Source organism: Macaca nemestrina, chromosome 6, assembly GCF_043159975.1.
Source record: "Macaca nemestrina isolate mMacNem1 chromosome 6, mMacNem.hap1, whole genome shotgun sequence".
Lineage (NCBI taxonomy): Eukaryota > Metazoa > Chordata > Mammalia > Primates > Cercopithecidae > Macaca > Macaca nemestrina.
Genome location: NC_092130.1, coordinates 39,083,835 through 39,106,385, shown reverse-complemented (window position 1 = coordinate 39,106,385; position 22,551 = coordinate 39,083,835). Strand labels below are relative to the sequence as shown.

General features: G+C 45.6%; 4 protein-coding genes and 1 pseudogene across 4 annotated transcripts; 4 read left to right on the top strand and 1 right to left on the bottom strand.

Moving 5' to 3' along the window:
* The first annotated feature begins 74 nt into the window (after window positions 1-74).
* Window positions 75-4,492, top strand: LOC105466984 (protocadherin gamma-A4). The gene is made up of 2 exons (XM_011716259.3): window positions 75-3,430; window positions 4,054-4,492. Exons 1-2 carry the CDS (start codon window positions 917-919, stop codon window positions 4,087-4,089), a joined length of 2,550 nt encoding a protein of 849 aa, XP_011714561.1. The 5' UTR covers window positions 75-916; the 3' UTR covers window positions 4,090-4,492.
* A 158-nt stretch (window positions 4,493-4,650) lies between these two features.
* Window positions 4,651-5,067, bottom strand: LOC112424098 (large ribosomal subunit protein uL23 pseudogene; annotated as a pseudogene).
* Window positions 5,068-5,089: 22 nt separating this feature from the next.
* On the top strand, window positions 5,090-8,959 carry LOC105466986 (protocadherin gamma-B2). The gene has a single exon (XM_011716260.3). It carries the CDS (start codon window positions 6,485-6,487, stop codon window positions 8,957-8,959), a length of 2,475 nt encoding a protein of 824 aa, XP_011714562.2. The 5' UTR covers window positions 5,090-6,484.
* A 1,751-nt stretch (window positions 8,960-10,710) lies between these two features.
* LOC105466987 (protocadherin gamma-A5) lies at window positions 10,711-15,442 on the top strand. Its single transcript, XM_011716261.2, has 2 exons — window positions 10,711-13,131; window positions 15,316-15,442. Exons 1-2 carry the CDS (start codon window positions 10,711-10,713, stop codon window positions 15,322-15,324), a joined length of 2,430 nt encoding a protein of 809 aa, XP_011714563.2. The 3' UTR covers window positions 15,325-15,442.
* A 964-nt stretch (window positions 15,443-16,406) lies between these two features.
* Window positions 16,407-20,107, top strand: LOC105467242 (protocadherin gamma-B3-like). The gene is given in 3 exon segments (XM_071098280.1): window positions 16,407-16,539; window positions 16,542-18,481; window positions 18,483-20,107. Coding segments are annotated over 3 exon segments (2,451 nt in total). The 5' UTR covers window position 16,407; the 3' UTR covers window positions 18,862-20,107.
* Window positions 20,108-22,551: the final 2,444 nt, after the last annotated feature.

Sequence of the window (22,551 nt, the reverse complement as noted above, 5' to 3'; positions counted from 1 at the left end):
CAGTCTAACTTTTCTTTTTATTTCTTTTTTATTTTTAAGATCAGAGTTATTTATCCATTGTTTTAGGCTTTGCATTTGAACCGGTCATTCATGAAACATTGAAAGGCTTCATTAAAAAGTTACTACTCTATGAAAGGTATTGTTCTAAAGATTGAGAACACATTGTAAACAAGATAGTCATATGCATAGCTTGTGGCCAAGAATGTATTGTATACAAAATTAAGAAGCAAATTCTCTTCCCAAACCTATTATTGTATTTGTCACTCTCATTCGTACAGGGGTAAGGCTAACTCTTAAACAGTAGGTGGGTTTTTTGCAAATGAATTGAAGCATTGCCCCAGGTTCTAGAGGGTCAACTCAAGTAAGGAAACTTGTTACTGCATAAATTGGGACTAAAGCCGAACCTCCAAGTTCCTGTCCCACTGTCTTTTCACTTATCGTCTCCTCCATTTTTCAAGTCCACCTTTCTCTTTAGGAGAGATAAGTATGTCCCTCACACAGTACACAGTACTGAGAATGGGCTGTGGGGATGAACAAGATGAAAACTGAAAAGATGGAGAACACATTCTTAGAAAAAAAAATCGTCATATTTTCTCTAAGAAAATAAATAACTTTATAAAGTTTATTGTACAGGAAGATTTGGATCATTCTTGAATTTTCGTTGCAAATCAAAAACAGGAATTTGACTTTTATTATCTTGGGAGAAATAGGAATAGAAACGTGTATAAAAAGTAAACTTTTTTTACCAAGAATAAATTGCAGTAACAGGTTTAGACTCTGGGTGTCGCTGTTCACCAATCGGGGGAAAAGACAAACCAGAAATTTAAGCAGAATCACAAGATTGCTGCAGCACAAAGCACTGGCTCTGGAGCTTTATGAAAGCTTCAAGCGGAAGCCCTGAGAGCTCCGGCTGTGAATGCACTTTATTTTGGACCCAGAATATCCTGGGGCTCCTCAGGCCTCGACAGAGGGAAAACCAAAGCACAGGCGACTCCGCGGCGGGGTTGTAATGGCGGCGCCTCCTGCTAGCCCAGACCGCACCCGGCTGCTCCAAATCTGCCTTCTCCTGGGGGTTCTGGGGGAAATTAGGGCCAAACAGATCCGCTACTCGGTGTTTGAGGAGCAGGAAGAAGGCTCAGTGGTGGGCAACATCGCCAAGGACCTGGGGTTGGCGCCCCGGGAGCTGGTGGAGCGCGGAGTCCGCATCGTCTCCAGAGGTAGGACGCAGCTTTTCGCCCTGAACCCGCGCAGCGGCAGTTTGGTCACCGCGGGTAGGATAGACCGGGAGGAGCTCTGCGACAGATCTCCAAACTGTGTGACAATACTGGAGATTCTCCTAGAAGATACAGTGAAGATTTTGCGGGTAGAGGTGGAAATAATCGATGTTAATGATAACCCACCCAGTTTTGGGACAGAACAGAGGGAAATAAAAGTTGCTGAAAATGAAAATCCTGGGACAAGATTTCCTCTTCCTGAAGCTTTTGATCCGGATGTAGGGGTAAACTGCCTGCAGGGTTACCAGCTCAACTCAAACGGTTACTTTTCCCTGGACGTGCAAAGCGGGGCCGATGGGATTAAGTACCCAGAGCTGGTGCTGGAACGTGCTCTAGATCGCGAGGAAGAGGCGGTTCACCACCTCGTTCTCACCGCCTTCGACGGAGGTGACCCGGTTCGCTCTGGCACTGCCAGGATTCTCATAATACTTGTGGATACCAACGATAATGCTCCCCTGTTCACTCAGCCCAAGTACCACGTAAGTGTTCGTGAGAACGTTCCTGTAGGCACTCGGCTACTCACCGTAAAAGCCACTGATCCAGATGAAGGAGCCAATGGAGACGTGACGTATTCTTTCCGGAAAGTAAGAGACAAAATATCACAGCTATTTCAGTTAAATTCTCTGAGTGGGGATATAACAATATTGGGGGATCTAGATTATGAGGACTCTGGATTCTATGACATAGATGTAGAAGCCCATGATGGGCCTGGTCTCCGGGCTAGAAGCAAGGTACTGGTGACAGTTCTGGATGAAAATGACAACGCACCAGAAGTCACAGTTACATCTCTCACCAGCTCAGTCCAGGAAACTTCTTCCCCGGGTACAGTAATTGCACTTTTCAACGTGCATGACAGTGACTCAGGAGGAAATGGCCTAGTCACATGTTCTATTCCAGATAATCTGCCATTCACACTTGAAAAGACCTATGAAAATTATTATCGGTTGTTGACACACAGAACACTGGACAGGGAAGAAGTCTCAGAATATAACATTACTGTAACTGCAACTGACCAGGGAATTCCTCCACTGTCTACAGAAACTCATATTTCACTGCAGGTGATGGACATCAATGACAACCCACCCACTTTCCCTCATGCTTCCTACTCTGCCTACATTCCTGAAAACAACCCCAGAGGAGCCTCCATCTTATCTATGACTGCTCAAGACCCTGACAGTGGTGACAATGCCCTAATCACTTACTCCCTGGCCGAAGACACCTTCCAGGATGCACCCCTGTCCTCCTATGTCTCCATCAACTCCAATACTGGGATCCTATATGCACTTCGCTCCTTCGACTATGAGCAGCTTAGAGACCTGCAGCTACTGGTGACAGCCAGTGACAGTGGAGACCCTCCACTCAGCAGCAATGTGTCAGTGAGCCTCTTTGTGCTGGACCAGAACGACAATGTCCCTGAGATCCTGTACCCCACCTTCCCTACAGATGGCTCCACTGGTGTGGAGCTGGCACCCCGCTCCGCAGATTCCGGCTACCTGGTGACCAAAGTGGTGGCAGTGGACAGAGACTCAGGCCAGAATGCCTGGCTGTCCTACCGCCTACTCAAGGCCAGCGAGCCGGGACTATTTGCAGTGGGGCTGCACACAGGTGAGGTGCGCACTGCACGGGCCCTGCTGGACAGAGATGCGCTCAAGCAGAGCCTTGTAGTGGTCGTCCAGGACCATGGCCAGCCCCCTCTCTCGGCCACTGTCACACTCACTGTGGCTGTGGCCAACAGCATCCCAGATGTCCTGGCTGACTTGGGCAGCCTCAAGCCTTCAGCAGACCCAGACGACTCGGGCCTCACACTCTATCTCGTGGTGGCAGTGGCCGCTGTCTCCTGCATCTTCCTGGCTTTTGTCACGGTGCTGCTAGCACTCAAGCTGAGACGCTGGCACAAGTCACACCTGCTTCACGCTGAAGGCAGCAGGTTGGCAGGTGTGCCTGCCTCGCACTTTGTGGGCGTGGACGGGGTTCGGGCTTTCCTGCAGACCTACTCCCACGAGGTCTCCCTCACCGCGGACTCCAGGAAGAGTCATCTGATCTTCCCCCAGCCCAACTATGCAGACACGCTCATCAGCCAGGAAGGCTGTGAGAAAAGCGAGCCTCTTCTGATAACTCAGGATTTACTTGAAACAAAAGGAGACCTTAATCTTCAGGTGAGTCAATCTTATAATAGATCATACCACACTGAAATATAGACAAAGAGTTGTGTAAATGTCTCCTATTACATATGTAATATATCAAATAAAGGTGCCTCTTTTAATATTTTATTGCTGTAAAGAGAACTGGTGGATGACCCTTCAGTAATGACCAACAGTCTTTACCACACAAAAATGTTGTTTATTATCCTTTTTGGTCTTCATTCAGTTGTAGTTTCAGCCAGAATTTTCTAATTTTACAACTCTAAACCACCTCATTTCCTTAAATGTCCTTTTCTGTGCTGGGTGCGGTGGCTCACACCTGTAATCCTAGCACTTTGGGAGTGTGAGGAGGGTGGATTGCCTGAGTTCAGGAGTTTGAGACCAGTCCAGGCAACATGGTGAAACCCAGTCTCTACTAAAATACAAAAAGTTAGCTGGGCGTGGTGGTGCACGCCTGTAGTCTCAACTACCCTGGAGGCTGAGACATGAGAATTGCTGGAACCTGGGAGGCAGAGGTTGCAATGAGCTGAGATCATGCCACTGTACTCCAGCCTGGGTGACAGAGCAAGCCTCTGTCTCCAAGAAGTAAAATAAAATAAAGTAAAATAAAATAAAGAATAAATTTCCTTTTCCTTTAGGTGTTACTGCAAAGATACAAGAGACCTGTGAAATAGAAGGCAATTGTGTAAATTCACGTTTACAATATTCTTTCTCATGAAGTTATTATTGGATCTGGACTGAGGATTTTTTAATTTCCTATTTTTACACTGTACCATGCTTTACTTGAAGTTTACTTTTCCTTCCTTGAAAGGGTATTTTGCATTATAATAGGCAACATCAATTTAAGAATACTGAAAACTTATGAGTTTAACTTTTAGATATAACTTTAACAGGATATTTTCTCAATGAACTGTTACATTTCAAATATTTTCTTGTTGCTGTTCTGAGATGCACCAGCGGTGACTATATGTGATTCCTTTGGTGCACTCCTGTGATTATGAGAAATATTTCAAAGTTAATTTCACTCACATTTAAGTAGATTCTAGAAGTAACTTTAATAATTTTTAAATTGCCTATTATGACATCACTATTGAGACTTTCTTGATTTCTTTTGTTGTTGTTGTTGTTGAAAAGATATATATATATATATATATATTTAGAATTAGGCAGCTGGACTCAGTTTAGATGATCCCAATTTTGTTGGCAACATCCAAAGCATCATAATCAGGAGCCAGTCAAACATATGCCTTTTTCTCTCCATCAGGCCGAATCAGGGTGTTGACCTTGACCACATCAATGTCATAGAGCTTCTTCACAGCCTGTTTAATCTGGTGCTTGTTGGCTTTAACATCCACAATGAACACAAGTGTGTTGTAGTCTTCTATCTTCTTCATAGTAGACTCAGTGGTCAGCGGAAACTTGATGATAGCATAGTGGTCAAGCTTGTTTCTCCTCGGGGCGCTCTTCCGAGGATATTTGGGCTGTCTCTGGAGTCGCAGTGTCTTGAGCCGCCGGAAGGTGGGTGACGTGCGGGTCTTCTTTTTTTTGTGGCTGTGGACACCTTTCAACACTGCCTTCTTGGCCTTTAAAGCCTTCGCTTTGGCTTCGGCTTTAGGAGGGACAGGAGCTTCCTTCTTCGCTTTTGGTGCCATCTTGTGAAAAGGCGAGACTTTCTTGATTTCTAAGGAAAAATATAAGTTTTTGGAGTCTTTTCTCTTTTCATCATGTGAGCCTCTTTCAAAGGTTGAGTTACTGGGGTTCTGGACTGATATGATTTATGCTGCTTAGTAAGTTGGCCTCATCCCTATTGCTACAAATTGCTATCAGATATTTCTGTCACCATGTGGCTCTGGGATTATTTTATATGTGGGAAAATATTTTGTGTGTAGGGGATATACAACACTTTTGTTCTTTGTGCTTTCATTTAGTTCTGTGAGTTAATTCAAAATTCATGAATGCATATGCTTACACAAATTAGTGTAATTTGATAACTGGAAGTTGTAGTGATAGACTGTGGAATATGCCTCAATTTGATTTACAAAGGAGAGTTTTAGTTTCTACATGGTTTTGTATTCATAGAAAGTTGTGGTGCAATATGTAGAGTAAGCTGGAATATGATATGCAGTTACCTGGGTTGGTAAGCAGAAAGCAGAAATAACAAGTGAATGTTGAGAGACAACTCACATCTGAGGAGAGATTGTTTAAAATAATTAAGCCATAAAATATAATTTGGAAATGCTCAATTGGCCTGAAACTGTGTCAAGCATATTCAGGTGTTGGCATTAGGAATATATTCCAGAATGAGAGTGCCATACGTTTTAAAGGCCTAGGAAAGCAGTAGATAATTTATAACCTAAAATCAAATTTTTTTAAAAATGTGTTTTTGTTAGAATGGGCAGTGACTTTCTTTTAGTAAATAACAATGTTGATTAAACAAATTGTTGTATATTCATATTATGGACTACTAGATAACTATATTATGGGCCACTAGATAACTATAAAAATAAATGGGAAAGCTCTCTGTGTACTGACATGATCTTTAAAATATAACAAATATAAAAGCAATGTGAAGAACATGGTATGTTGTATGCTTACATTTGTGTAAAGAAGGAGACAGAATATTTATACAAATCCGTTGCACTATGTAAAACATATCTCCAGAAGGATACCCAAGAAACGTTAACACTCATTTCCCCTGTGAAAGCAATTCTCCTCATCTAAAGCAGGGATGAATGCACCTTTTGAATTTGGAACTATATGAATATTTCGCATATTTAAAAACAAATGAAGACTTTATAAATTAAAAAAAAAAGAAGAAGAAAAGAAAAATGTTCTTAGCAAACATTTACAAGCCGTTGGTGCAGTTTCCTGAGAAAACCTCTGAGCGTCGCTGTCGGTCAAAAGAACGAAGAGAAGATCCAGAGAAGCTTTTGGGAGCCTCTTAGAAGGGAACTTCCTGCACAAACCAACCACGCAGAGGAGGCCAGTGTAGATTCGGAAACAGAAAACAAAAGCAGGAAAAGTGACCTGAGCCCGGATTCTGCCATCCTCGGAAGGCTTATTCCTCCTATGGGCAAAGGAGCACAGGGAGCCCGAGGGAGACAGAAGATGAAGGCGAGCGCAGGGAGGTACGGGCTGGTGTGGTGGCTGCAGGTACTGTTGCCCTTCCTGTTGTCTTTGTTCCCCGGGGCTCTCTCAGACCAGATCCGCTATTCAATTCCAGAGGAGCTGGCCAAAAACTCTGTCGTAGGAAACCTCGCCAAGGATCTGGGGCTCAGCGTCCGGGACTTGCCTGCCCGGAAGCTGCGGGTTAGCGCAGAGAGGGAATATTTCACAGTAAACCCAGAAAGCGGGGACTTACTTGTGGGTGACAAAATAGACCGAGAGCAGATATGCGGGAAGCAGCCTCTGTGTGTTCTGGATTTCGATACTGTCGCTGAAAACCCACTAAATATTTTCCACATAGCAGTAATTGTGCAGGATATAAATGATAATACCCCACTATTCAAACAGAGTAAGATTCATGTAAAAATTAGCGAATCCACTAAGCCAGGTACAACATTTCCACTTGACCCAGCCCTGGATTCAGATGTTGGTCCTAATTCACTACAAAGATACCACCTTAATGACAACGAGTACTTTGATCTCGCTGAGAAACAGACTCCAGATGGACGTAAATATCCTGAGCTGATTCTAAAACATTCTCTGGACAGAGAAGAGCATAGTTTCCATCAACTGGTCCTCACAGCTGTGGATGGCGGAGACCCACCTCAAAGCGGCACGACCCAAATCCAAATCCAAGTCACGGATGCCAATGATAACCCTCCGGTGTTCAGCCAGGATGTGTACAGGGTCACCCTGAGGGAGGACGTGCCCCCGGGCTTCTTTGTGCTTCAAGTGACGGCCACTGACCGGGATGAGGGCATAAACGCGGAGATCACCTACTCCTTTCATAATGTGGACGAACAAGTCAAACGCTTTTTCAACTTAAATGAAAAAACAGGAGAAATCACGACAAAGGATGATTTGGATTTTGAGATTGCAAGTAGTTACACTCTGAGTATTGAAGCAAAAGATCCTGGAGATCTAGCAGCCCACTGCAGTATCCAAGTTGAAATTCTTGATGAGAATGATTGTGCACCTGAAGTTATTGTGACTTCAGTATTTACCCCCCTACCAGAGGATTCGCCACCAGGAACAGTCATCGCCTTGATAAAAACGAGAGACAGAGACTCTGGAGAAAATGGAGAAGTTTACTGCCAAGTGTTGGGAAATGCCAACTTTATTTTGAAATCTTCCTCAAAGAACTATTACAAACTAATGACAGACGGCGCCCTGGACCGGGAGGAGATCCCAGAATACAATCTCACCATCACAGCCACCGACGGGGGCAAGCCGCCTCTCTCCTCCAGCATAATTGTCACCCTGCACATCTCCGACGTCAACGATAATGCCCCACTTTTCCAACAGACTTGCTACATGGTTCACGTGGCAGAGAACAATCCTCCTGGCGCCTCTATCGCTCAAATCAGTGCCTCTGACCCTGACTTGGGCCCCAATGGCCAAGTTTCCTACTCCATCGTAGCGGGCGACCTGGAGCCGCGGGAGATTTTATCCTACGTGTCCGTGAGCGCGCAGAGCGGGGTGGTGTTCGCGCAGCGCGCCTTCGATCATGAGCAGCTGCGCGCCTTCGAACTCACACTGCAGGCCACTGACCAGGGCTCACCTGCGCTCAGCGCCAACGTGAGCCTGCGCGTGTTAGTGGGCGACCTCAATGACAATGTGCCACTGGTGTTGTACCCCGCGCTGGGGCCCGATGGCTCCGCCCTCTTCGATATGGTGCCACGCGCAGCAGAGCCCGGCTACCTAGTGACCAAGGTGGTGGCGGTGGACGCAGACTCGGGACACAACGCTTGGCTGTCCTACCACGTGCTGCAGGCCAGCGAGCCCGGGCTCTTCAGCCTGGGGCTGCGCACGGGTGAGGTGCGCACAGCGCGTGCCTTGGGTGAGAGGGACGCGGCCCGCCAGCGCCTGCTGGTCGCTGTGCGTGATGGAGGACAGCCGCCACTCTCCGCCACCGCCACGCTGCACCTGATCTTCGCGGATAGCCTGCAAGAGGTATTGCCAGACCTTAGCGGCAGCCCTGAGCCCTCTGACCCCCAGACGGAACTGCAGTTTTACCTGGTGGTGGCCTTGGCCTTGATCTCGGTGCTCTTCCTCTTCGCAGTGATTCTGGCAATCTCCCTGCGCCTGCGACGCTCTTCCAGTTCAGACGCTTGGGGCTGCTTTCAGTCTAGTCAGTGCTCCAAGCCTGGACCTGGGGTTCTCCCCAATTACAGTGAGAGAACATTGCCCTTTTCCTACAACCTGTGTGTTGCCTCACAATCAGCCAAGACAGAGTTTAATTTTCTGAACGTAACCCCGGAATTGGTTCCCTCACAAGATCTCCTCTGTGACAATGCCTCTTGGGAACAAAATACAAATCATGCAGACGCTGGGGTCCCTTTTGCCTCAGATACTATTTTAAAGGTGAGCTTTAATTAATTTATTTTCACTTCTGGTTTTATTGTTTCACCTAATTTGGGTAGGAAGTTCCATTGCAATTTCTTTGTCTGTGAGTTAGATTTGGTCAATGTTGTGCCTTAATTATCTTAATCTTATTTAACTTAATTTTAAGTGTTTTCTCTCTGAAGTGTGAGATTTATTTAGCAATAATTGCAAACCTTTATCACATGAGATACTGCACTGTATTTCTTTTTCTTCCTCGTCTTTGCTTCTCTCTGAAGATTTGTTACCATTGGGACTTTAGGCAATTACTTTCACCTTCCGGCTCTTTGTTATTCAAATTTTTGTTTTACTTCCTCTTAGCATCATAGTACTTCAGAGTAAAGAGAGTCTTCATTTTAGTAGTTTTTGGAAATTGGGAACCAAAGATGAAAGACTTTTACATAATGGCATGGCTTGTTAATTGCAGGGCATGGGTAGGGCATTGTCCCATTGACTTGAAGACCCACACTGGGTAAGCTAAGTGTCTTGGAATCACAAGCATATTTCTAAAGGATAGGCAATGTTTGAGGTCTGAGGTGTCTGCTATAAAGAGTGCATTTAACAAATGTGAGAAAGCATTCTCTAACATGCATTTTAACAAATTGCTCTTAAGAAAAATTACACATTGAGAAAAATCTTACAACCTATGTTCACATCATTTTCTACCAAATCTTACTCAAATCTTTGCTTTTGAATTTCCTAATTATATAGAATTTTTATTTTCTTAGTTTTCTATGAAAGTGTCATTAAACAAAATGACTTTCTGAAATGTTCATTTTTTTCAATCAAGAGGTTTTTCTATTTCTGTTGTCATATAAAGATGATAGCACTAAATAACTGTCTCAACATAGAAAGGCCACTCAGTACTGCTCAATAAGTATCTGGTCATGCTTTCCTGCATAGATGATGAAATAAAGCCCCACCCTCCACAGTTGCTATACTGATTGTCATTGGAACTACAAATATTTGAACATGATAATAGAAAAACGTAAAAATGCATAGTTAACCCTACTCTAACACTGTCTGAGATAGTGGAGAAACTTTCTCAAAGTCCTCACAAGTAATAAAGATCTGTATTTCTTCTGCATATGACAGCTAATATAACTTACATAAATCAGTAGTCCTGTTTGGAAAGGTGCATTGAGAACTGGGTTTGTTTCCTTGGCATTCTTATGTGCAAATAAGCACGTTTTCCTAAATGCATCCTAATAAAGAGATGAAATCTTGAATTCTACAAAGGTAAGAATTTGAATGTCCTAATTTAAAGGACTAAACATAGGTAAGAGGTAAATAAAGGACATAGGCTCCCCCAGTGACACATTAAATAAAATTTTTGTAAGGTATTGGAATCTAATAATATTGATCTCAGTAATTGTGGAAGTCTTGCTATTTCAGAATTAAAGCTGAATTAACAGTCATAGACAATGTTACACAGTTAAACATTAAGGATATGGCAACATTATTAGAAATAAAATTACAACTAAACTTAGGAGAAATAAAAATGGAATTTGGTGCAGTCACTGGTTAGGACTCTGAGCGTCGCTGTTGACCAAAGTGGGAAAGGAGCTGCAGCAGAGGCGACCCGACTCTGCTCCCTCCATACTAAACACACAAACCAGACAAGCTCCTACGAAAAGCCAACGCTCCACGCCCATTTTCGTCGGGGAATATGTACCCATCGGCTTTAGATAAATAAGGAAACAGCAGGCTGAACCAGAACTAAGAGAAAATTGGGCAGAGAGAAGGCAATGGCGAGTCCACCGAGGCGCTGGGCCTGCGGAGAGCTGCTGCTGCCCTTCATGCTCCTGGGGACGCTGTGCCAACCGGGATCCGGGCAGATCAGCTACTCGATGCCGGAGGAGCTGGACAAAGGCTCCTTCGTCGGCAACATCGCCAAGGACCTTGGGCTGGAGCCCCGGGAGCTGGCGGAGCACGGAGTCCGCATCGTCTCCAGAGGTAGGACGCAGCTTTTCGCTCTGAACCCGCGAAGCGGCAGCTTGGTCACCGCGGGCAGGATAGACCGGGAGGAGCTCTGCGCTCAGAGCCCGCTGTGTGTGGTGAACTTTAACATCTTAGTTGAGAACAAAATGAAAATTTATGTAGTAGAAGTAGAAATAATCGATATTAATGATAACTTCCCGCGTTTCCGGGATGAGGAGTTAAAAGTAAAAGTTAATGAAAATGCGGCTGCAGGGACACGTTTAGTGCTTCCCTTCGCGCGGGATGCAGATGTGGGTGTGAACTCCCTCCGGAGTTACCAGCTCAGCTCCAATCTGCACTTCTCTCTGGATGTGGTAAGCGGAACTGATGGACAAAAGTATCCGGAGCTGGTGTTGGAACAGCCCCTAGACCGCGAGAAAGAGACTGTTCATGACCTCCTCCTCACAGCTTTAGATGGCGGAGACCCGGTACTCTCCGGCACCACGCACATCCGTGTTACAGTACTCGACGCAAACGACAATGCACCCCTGTTCACGCCATCCGAGTACAGCGTGAGTGTTCCGGAGAACATACCTGTGGGCACTCGGCTGCTCACGCTAACCGCCACGGATCCAGATGAGGGAATAAACGGGAAATTGACCTACTCTTTTCGCAATGAAGAAGACAAAATTTCGGAGACTTTCCATCTTGATTCCAACCTGGGGGAAATCTCAACTCTACAACCGCTGGACTATGAAGAATCCAGATTCTACCTCATGGAAGTGGTAGCTCAGGATGGAGGCGCTCTTCTTGCCAGCGCTAAGGTGGTGGTCACAGTACAGGACGTGAATGACAATGCCCCCGAAGTGATCCTCACCTCTCTGACCAGTTCCCTCTCTGAAGACTGTCTTCCAGGAACTGTAATTGCGCTGTTTAGTGTACATGATGGTGATTCTGGAGAAAATGGTGAGATTGCATGCTCTATTCCTAGGAACTTGCCTTTTAAACTGGAGAAGTCAGTTGATAATTACTATCACCTATTAACAACTAGAAACCTGGACAGAGAAGAGACTTCAGATTATAATATCACTTTAACCGTCATTGACCATGGAACCCCGCCCCTCTCTGCAGAAAACCACATCCCCTTGAAAGTAGCAGACGTCAATGACAACCCACCCAATTTCCCTCAAGCCTCCTATTCCACCTCTCTCCCAGAAAACAACCCCAGAGGTGTCTCTATCTTCTCTGTGACAGCCCATGACCCCGACAGTGGCGACAATGCTCGAGTCACCTACTCCCTGGCTGAAGACACATTTCAGGGGGCGCCCTTGTCCTCCTATGTCTCCATTAACTCTGACACCGGTGTCCTGTATGCGCTGAGATCCTTTGATTATGAGCAGTTGAGAGACCTACAGTTGTGGGTGACAGCCAGCGACAATGGGAACCCTCCACTTAGCAGCAACGTGTCACTGAGCCTGTTTGTGCTGGACCAGAACGACAATGCGCCCGAGATCCTGTACCCCACCCTCCCCACCGACGGTTCCACGGGCGTGGAGCTGGCGCCCCGCTCCGCAGAACCTGGCTACCTGGTGACCAAGGTGGTAGCAGTGGACAAAGATTCAGGCCAGAATGCCTGGCTATCCTACCGCCTGCTTAAGGCCAGTGAGCCAGGACTCTTTGCGGTTGGGCTGCACACGGGCGAAGTGCGGACAGCGCGGACCCTGCTGGACAGAGATGCACTCAAGCAGAGCCTCATAGTGGCCGTGGAAGACCATGGCCAGCCCCCTCTGTCAGCCACCGTCACAGTCACAGTGGCCGTGGCAGACAGGATCCCTGACATCCTTGCTGACCTTGGCAGTATGAAGACCCCCATTGACCCTGAGGATTTGGATCTCACATTCTATCTTGTGGTGGCAGTGGCTGCAGTCTCCTGCGTCTTCTTGGCCTTTGTCATTGTGCTGCTGGTGCTCAGACTGAGGCGCTGGCACAAGTCACGCCTGCTTCAGGCTGAAGGCAGCAGGTTGGCAAGTGTGCCCGCCTCACACTTTGTGGGCATGGATGGGGTTCGGGCTTTCCTGCAGACCTATTCCCACGAGGTCTCCCTCACCGCGGACTCGAGGAAGAGTCACCTGATCTTTCCCCAGCCCAACTATGCAGACACGCTCCTTAGTGAAGAGAGCTGTGAAAAAAGCGAGCCTCTTCTGATGTCTGATAAGGTAGATGCAAACAAAGAAGAACGGCGAGTTCAGGTTAGTTTTCTCTTTCAGTAAGGATGACCAGAACATTTTTGTCTGTTTCTTTTTTCATTTATCTGTCATATTCAAAATCAGCTAGTTATGCAAATAGTGGAATAGTATTTGCTCTATTGGAGATTAATTTTTTTCAATTCATTCTTTCTCCATTTGTTTTCAAATTCTGTTTTGGGAAGTCTAGCTGATATCTGTAGACTTAAGTGAAACAAATACTTTAAAGGAAAGTGGTTAAATATAATCATTTTACCCAAATATTTTGCTATATTGGAACTGCAGTTCTATTAATAGCAGAGATGTTTTATTAATTCAAATTGTTATATGTATTGTTCTCTTTTGAGTGTCTGCGTAGACACCGTTAGTGTACGTGTTTTGGAAAGGATAATGTGTAGGATTGATATTTTAGTCTACCTGAAATTTGTTTAAGGAAATAATTTACAGTATTTACATAAATCAGTGGAAAGGTACAGAGAACTTCTGCATCATAAATATCAGAAAAGTAGATTAAATTTATAGTGATGATAACATGTAGCATTCTAAAGTCTGGAAAGTTTGTGTTAAGCCATGTAATTATTGGCTTGTTGAGAGAAGAAATCAGTGTAAAGGAACCTTAAAGTTGGGCTTTGTTCTGTGATGTAAAGCCTCCAAAGAGTTACATACTGCTGCATTCAATAGATGTAAATATGTCACACACCTGGCATCTTCTGTTGTAGACAAACCCTTTACTTATTAAAATCAGCACCTACTGAAATGTTAGCTTTTCTTTAAGTGTAGGTGCAATTCTTCTTTATTACTTGAGTCTAAGGTTGTATTTGAAAAAAGAATGCAATTTAAGGATGGTTCAAAATTTTAAAGTTCATATCTAAGGGATGTGTTCATCTTAAATTAATAGATGTGCCTTAATGAAATACTGGTCTAAGTTCCTCAAATTCCAGGAGGATGTGTTATGTAATGAAAGGACTACTAGATTTCCATTCTGCATCTGATTTGCTGAAGATGATTTTCAGATGCTTCTTATTAAAATATTCTTAATCCTTCAAATTTTGTACTTTTAACACCTTGAGCATCAGCTTCAAATAATGACTAAATAAGGGGAAAAGGTAATAAAATATTACAAATGGGATAGTAAGCTACATTACTCAACCACATGAAAGGTTAGTTGACACATTAAAGAACCTAAGATCACTTGATTTTTATTTTTTAAACATTATTAAAGAGCAGTCAATTATACACACACACACACACACATATACACATACACACACACAAACACACATACATACACACACGGACATTCTGACCAAAATGTAAAATGTACAAACTCACTGAATAGTGAATGCATTCAAAGAGTAACAAGAGAATCTATAGAATAGGTGTGACATCATTCACTCCTATCTGAAAACTTGCTTTTCCATTTTTTTTTAAAGAAAATGTTATATGCTTCTCAGAGTAGGGTGTTTGGAAAAAAAGTAAAGGTTATAGATTTGGGTACACTTCCTCTGAGTTAACTTTTTTGTGCAATGGAAAAATATCTTTAAACCCTCTATAAACTACTAACAGACTTTATAAAATGCTTGATTCATACATTCTGAATGTACGTACTATATATACCATATACTTTTAAATATCTGAGTATTTAGTTTTATATGTGTTCTGAAGAATAATTTTTCATACTAATTGAAGTGTTCATACAATGAACACTTGGCATTGTGTGGGAAGGCCCTTGCTTTGGAATGTTTTGGAGCAAAGTCTTGAGTCAGTTATGTTTTTGATGTTTGTATAAAGGTGACAATGAGTGGCTGTCCAGAATTCTGGATATCATGACTAGTTTAAGATGCTATAATGCTTTTCCACTATAAGGTAAATTCAGTGTGGAACTCATTGCTTATTGCTGCACACCTGCCTGGTTTTAGAATAACAATACATTATGTAGGCTAAAGATAATTTCTTTAAGAAGATTTTCTGGTTTGGAAATGTAATTAAAACTATAAGATACCTGTCAGAAACATGGAAAATGGCATGTTATTGACCAGGGAAAAGTGTAAATAACAAAAGGTTGGTATGATCAGATGGTAAACTGGGGACCAAGGAAAAGTGGACAGGAAGATTACTTACATAATTAAATAATATAATTATAAGGACTCACAATTCACTCCCCAATCCTAATAAACACATCATTGTCAGGCTACTTGAGAAGAAGCAGTACGGTTCAGAACAATTGTGATGTAGTATGAAAAAACGTCTTCTGTGGAAGTTTTTCATCTGGTCCAGGGTAGTTCATGCCTTATAATCCCAGCACTTTGGGAGGCTGAGGTGGGAGGATTGCTCAAAGCCAGGTGTTGACGCCCAGCCTGGGCAACATAGTGAGACCCCACCTCTACAGAAAAAAGAAAAAATTTCAATCATACTTATTTAATTAAAAGTAGACACTTGGAAACAAAGGAAAAGAGACCCTCTTGCTTCTTGCTATACTTCTATTTTATAAGGTCAATCATTTCCTCATTACCTGTAACTTCTTTTGGGGGGAAATAATAAAGATAAAAGAGAAGAAAGTGAAACATAGGATGAAACTAAAAGCTATGAGATTATAACTTTTAGAAGTTAGAAGAAAAGGAAATAGAATGCAATAACAATACACGTGAAGCTGATATTTCAAGCATCTTTATACTGCGTCTTCTGCCATCACCAAAAATAGCTTTCATTCGTATGATTTTTCTATGTATCATTTTATTTGGTCCTCATTTCTACTGAAGTAAGCAGAAAAGATGTTATTATGACCATTTTATGAAAATAGAAACTAAAAAACATGACGGGATTGAGCAAGATTATCTCTGCCCTTTGAGAAGTAAAAGGTACTTGATTTGGATGGATGAAGCTCAAATTAAAAGAAATAACAGACTAAAGATATAGTAAATATATTTAATGTTTTTTAAAAGTTCTTTTAAAATGGGAAGAAAGTATCACTATCAGTACACTGCCGATTTTTCTCCTAACTGGCTCCTTATTTGGAGAGGATTTAGTCACCACTGCTGCAGTTCTGCAGCGGAGGCGCCGGGTGCCGGTCTTGGCTAGTGCTGTGCAAAGTATTGGCTCCTCCCGCCGCAGCCAACTTGGAAGAAAAGTGTACTCTCTATCCGGCTTCCTGCAGCGGAGACACCCATCAGAGAATCCAAGCACCAAGACAAAACAAATAGTTGGTTCTGCTCAGAGAGGTCTTGGGATTATTTAAAGATCTCCTCTCCTCGGATTTAGAAAGGCAAAGGCGCAGAGAGGGGGATGGGAAATAGCTCCGGATGGAGCGGCCCAGCAGAGCGGAGGCGAATGCTGTTTCTCTTCCTGCTCTCTTTGTTAGGCCAGGGGCTCTCCCAACCGATCCGCTACGCTATTCCCGAGGAGCTGGACGGAATAGCGGAGGAGGCTCCCTGGTAGGGAACCTCGCCAAGGACCTGGGTTTTGGCGTAGGGGATTTACCCACTCGGAACCTGCGGGTTATTGCAGAGAAGAAATTCTTTACCGTGCGCCCCGAAAATGGGGACTTATTTGTGAGCGACCGTATAGACCGAGAGGAGATTTGTGGCAAGAAGTCAACGTGTGTTCTGGAATTTGAAATGGTTGCTGAAAAGCCTTTAAACTTTTCTCATGTAACCGTGCTGATCCAGGATATTAACGACAACCCACCGACCGTTAGCGAAAATATCACTGAGCTGGAAATCAGCGAACTGGCGATCACTGGAGCCACCTTTGCCTTGGAATCTGCTCAGGATCCTGATGTAGGTGTCATTTCGCTGCAGCAGTACTACCTCAGCCCTGATCCGCACTTCTTTTTAATTCAGAAGGAGAACCTGGATGGCAGTAGGTACCCAGAACTAGTACTGAAAGCACCCCTGGACAGGGAAGAGCAGCCGCATCACCACCTGGTCCTCACAGCTGTGGATGGGGGCGAGCCCTCCAGAAGCTGTACCACCCAGATCAGGGTAATTGTCGCAGACGCAAATGATAACCCCCCAGTATTTACTCAGGACATGTACAGGGTCGGTGTTGCAGAGAACCTGCCCGCTGGCTCCTTGGTATTAAAAGTGATGGCCACTGACTTGGATGAGTGTGTTAATGCCGAGATCATCTATGCCTTCATCAGTATTGGTAAGGCAGTGAGACAATTGTTCAAGCTGGACAGTAAAACGGGGGAACTCACCACTGTTGGAGAACTGGACTTTCAAGAGAGTGATAGCTACACAATTGGGGTGGAAACAAAGGATGGTGGACATCACACTACATATTGTAAAGTACAGATAGATATTTCAGATGAAAATGACAATGCCCTGGAGATAACCCTGGCTTTTGAATCCCAACATATACAAGAAGATGCTGAGCTGGGGACTGCTATTGCCCTGATCAAAACACATGATCTAGATTCTGGATTTAATGGAGAAATCCTATGCCAACTAAAAGGAAAGTTTCCCTTTAAAATCGTTCAAGATACCAAAAACATATACAGGTTGGTGACAGATGGAGCCCTGGACCAGGAGCAGATCCCAGAATACAATGTGACGATCACAGCTACCGACAAAGGCAATCCACCGCTCTCCTCCAGCAAGACCATCACTCTGCACATCCTTGATGTCAACGACAACGTTCCAGTTTTCCACCAGGCCTCCTACACGGTGCATGTAGCTGAGAACAACCCGCCTGGAGCCTCCATTGCGCATGTTAGCGCCTCGGATCCCGACTTGGGACCTAACGGCCTTGTCTACTACTACATCGTGGCCAGTGACCTGGAGCCGCGGGAGCTGTCGTCCTACGTGTCCGTGAGCGCGCAGAGCGGGGTGGTGTTCGCGCAGCGAGCCTTCGACCACGAGCAGCTGCGCGCCTTTGAGCTCACGCTGCAGGCCCGCGACCAGGGCTCGCCGGCGCTCAGCGCCAACGTGAGCCTGCAGGTGTTGGTGGGCGACCGCAACGACAATGCACCGCGGGTGCTGTACCCAGCTCTGGGGCCCGACGGCTCTGCGCTCTTCGATATGGTGCCGCGCGCTGCAGAGCCTGGCTACCTGGTGACCAAGGTGGTGGCGGTGGACGCAGACTCGGGACCCAACGCCTGGCTGTCCTACCACATTCAGCAGCCTAGCGAGCCCGGGCTGCTCAGCCTGGGGCTGCGCACCGGTGAGGTGCGCACGGCGCGTACCTTGGGCGACAGGGAGGCCGCCTGCCAGCGCCTGCTGGTCACTGTTTGTGATGGAGGACAGCCGCCTCTTTCAGCCACCGTCACGCTGCACCTAATCTTCGCAGATAGCTTGCCAGAGATACAACCTGACCTTAGCGACCGTCCCACTCCCTCTGACCTTCAGGCAGTACTAGTTTCACCTAATAGTGGCGTTGGCCTTGATCTCAGTGCTCTTCCTCCTCGCTGTGATTCTGGCCATTGCCCTGCGCCTGCGACGCTCTTCCAGACCCGCCACTGAGGGCTACTTTCAGCCTGGTCTCTACTCCAAGACTGTACCTGGAGTTCTCCCCAACTACAGTGAAAGGACTTTGCTTTATTCCTACAGTCTGTGTGCTGCCTCACATTCCTCAAACACCGAGTTTAAATTTCTCAATATAAAGGCTGAAGATGCTGCACCACAAGATCTGCTATGTGATGAAGCGTCTTGGTTTGAAAGTAATGACAATCCAAAAATGCCTTCTAATTCAGGCAATTTGCAACAGGTGAGTTTCTTCAAACCTTTCCTTCCATAAATATAATTGGGTTTCAATTCATTGATTTAGAGATAAAATGTTTACAGATTAAATATTTCCTGATTACATTATTTTATTGATTTTCTGGGTGTGGAGTAGGGTGCCTAGGAAATTCTTTGTAGAATTTCCTGTAGAATATCTGTATGGCAGTTGTTCTTTCATAGAAAGCCTCCTTTTGATAGTCTTGAAATTTTTGTTAATCCTAATACACTATAATCTGAAACATTTTTAATACAGTATTGTCTCACACTGTCATTTTCAGACATATCTATCCAGAATTAGACACAAATCTGCACAATTAAGTGGTTTACTTTGTTTTAATGCAGTCAATCCTAAAATATATTAAACATAATGTATATCTTAAGACTTTTTAATGTAACCTATATATAATATTTTTACTTCCCTTTGCATGTTTTTTAAAGTATACACAGATGTTGCCTGTGTCAGGGCAGTTTTTAATTTCTATGCTAATCAAAAGAAATAATGGATCTCAAATGGCAACTCTTGTATTGGGTACTATAGTGAATTGGTTCAAAATGTGTTTGTGTAGCATATGCCTGTAGTCCCAGCTACTCAGGAGGCTGAGGTGGGAGGATCCCTTGACCCCAGAAGGTTGCGGCTGCAATGATCTATAATTGTGCCCCTGCACTCTAGCCTGGGAGACAGAGAGAGAGTTTGTCTCAAAAAAAATGTGTTTGTGGTTGTTGGTACCCTTATTGAAAGTGGGACTAGTGTAAATGATGGTGAAATATGATAATTCAAAATTTACAGAAGATTGTAATACTATTTCTGTTCCCCAAGATCCTAAGAGATATTTTCATAAAAATGAATGGTAAACATCAGAGAACATTTAAAATTATTCAGAATAATCTCTTGCACTCTTCTAAATGCTTCATTGTCTTGGGAAGGGAAATATTATGAGTGTCATCTATGCAGATTTAGCAGAAATAAAAGCCTCTGTATGATAGTTTCACAAAACGATGCAGTATTAAGTTAGGACTCTGAGCGTCGCTGTTCACTAACCCGGGCAAGAAAATCAACGGAAACTTGAGTTACATCCTCCAACCACAAAGCAAATCAGACAGGAAAGCAGGAAAGCTGTGCGGAAATTCTGACCTGAAACGCTTCGCATCCGGTCTCTGCTTGTTGAAGGAACTTCACCGCTATTTCTGAGAAGAGCAAAGTGATGAAGACCTGTTTTTCCTCTTCTTAATCCCAGAGAAGTCTCTAATAAGCCAGTAATGGCGCCTCTGCAGAGGCGTCCGCTGCGCAGCGAGCAGGTCCTGCTCCTCACGCTCCTGGGGACGCTGTGGGGGGCCGCGGCAGCGCAGATCCGCTACTCTATTCCCGAGGAGCTGGAGAAAGGCTCCTTCGTAGGCAACATCGCCAAAGACCTGGAACTGGAGCCCCGGGAGCTGGCGGAGCATGGAGTCCGCATCGTCTTCAGAGGTAGGACGCAGCTTTTCTCTCTGAACCCGCGAAGCGGCAGCTTGGTCACCGCGGGTAGGATAGACCGGGAGGAGCTCTGTGCTCAGAGCCCGCGGTGTCTGGTGAGTTTTAACATCCTTGTCGAGGATAAACTGAATCTTTATCCCGTGGAAGTGGAAATAGTGGACGTTAATGACAATACACCCCAATTCTTAAAAGAAGAATTGGAAGTGAAAATTCTCGAAAATGCAGCTCCATCCTCTCGTTTTCCACTAACGGAGGTCTATGACCCTGATGTGGGAATAAACTCCCTTCAGGGCTTTAAGCTCAGTGGTAATAGTCACTTCTCAGTGGACGTGCAAAGCGAAGGCCATGGGCCCAAGTACCCGGAGCTGGTGCTGGAGGGCACCCTGGACCGGGAAGGAGAAGCCGCTTACCACCTGGTCCTTACTGCCATGGATGGCGGTGACCCTGTCCGCTCAAGCGTTGCCCGAATTCTGGTAACAGTTGTAGATGTGAATGACAATGCTCCAGTGTTTACTCAGCCTGTCTACCGTGTAAGTGTTCCTGAAAACCTGCCAGTTGGCACACCAGTGTTGGCAGTAAATGCCACCGACCAGGATGAAGGAGTCCACGGGGAAGTAACTTATTACTTTGTGAAGATTACAGAAAAGATCTCACAAATTTTCTGTTTGAATGTTTTGACTGGAGAAATTTCAACTTCTGCAAATCTAGACTATGAGGAATCGAGATTTTATGAGCTGGGTGTTGAAGCCCGGGATCAGCCAGGTCTTCGAGACAGAGCGAAAGTCTTAATAACTATCTTGGATGTCAATGATAATGTACCAGAAGTGGTTGTTACATCTGGAAGCAGAACAATTGCTGAAAGTGCACCTCCAGGAACAGTCATCGCTCTTTTTCAAGTGTTCGATCGAGACTCTGGCCTGAATGGCCTGGTAACCTGTTCCATCCCGAGAAGTCTCCCATTTGAATTGGAAAAGTCAGTTAGCAATTATTATCGATTAGTGACAAATGCAGCTCTAGACCGGGAAGAGGTATCCTTATACAACATTACTGTGACAGCCACGGACAAAGGAACACCACCTCTGTCAACAGAAACAATCATCTCCCTAAATGTGGCAGACACCAACGACAACCCGCCCACCTTCCCCCACTCATCCTACTCAGTCTATGTCCTTGAAAACAACCCCAGGGGCGCCTCCATCTTCTCTGTGAATGCACTGGACCCTGATATGGACCAGAACGCCCGAGTCTCCTACTCACTGGCAGAAGACACCCTCCAGGGGGCGCCCCTGTCCTCCTACGTGTCCATCAACTCCGACACTGGGATTCTGTACACCCTGCGCTCTTTCGACTATGAGCAGTTTAGAGACCTACAGCTGTGGGTGACAGCCAGCGACAGCGGGGACCCGCCTCTTAGCAGCAACGTGTCACTGAGCCTGTTTGTGCTGGACCAGAATGACAATGCGCCCGAGATCCTGTATCCCGCCATCCCCACAGACGGTTCCACCGGCGTGGAGCTGGCGCCCCGCTCCGCAGAGCCCGGCTACCTGGTGACCAAGGTGGTGGCGGTGGACAGAGACTCGGGCCAGAATGCCTGGCTGTCCTACCGCCTGCTCAAGGCCAGCGAACCGGGACTCTTCGCGGTGGGGCTGCACACGGGCGAGGTGCGCACGGCTCGGGCCCTGCTGGACAGAGACGCGCTCAAGCAGAGCCTCGTGGTGGTCGTCCAGGACCACGGCCAGCCCCCTCTCTCCGCCACTGTCACGCTCACCGTGGCTGTGGCGGACAGCATCCCGGAAATCCTGGCCGACCTGGGCAGCCTGGAGCCCTCCGACGGTTCTCACAACTCTGACCTCACGCTGTACCTGGTGGTGGCGGTGGCCGTGGTCTCCTGCGTCTTCTTGGCCTTCGTCATCGTGCTGCTGGCGCTCAGGCTTCGGCGCTGGCACAAGTCACGCCGGCTGCAGGCTTTGGGAGGTGGCTTGGCGACCATGCCCGGCTCACACTTTGTGGGCGTGGACGGGGTGCGGGCTTTCCTGCAGACCTATTCCCACGAGGTCTCACTCACTGCAGACTCGCGGAAGAGTCATCTGATCTTCCCCCAGCCCAACTATGCGGACACCCTCATCAGCCAGGAGAGCTGTGAGAAAAGCGAGTCTCTTCTCACAACTCAGGATTTACTTGAAACGAAAGGAGACCCCAGGCGACTTCAGGTGAGTTTCCTTCCAGGCGGAAGCG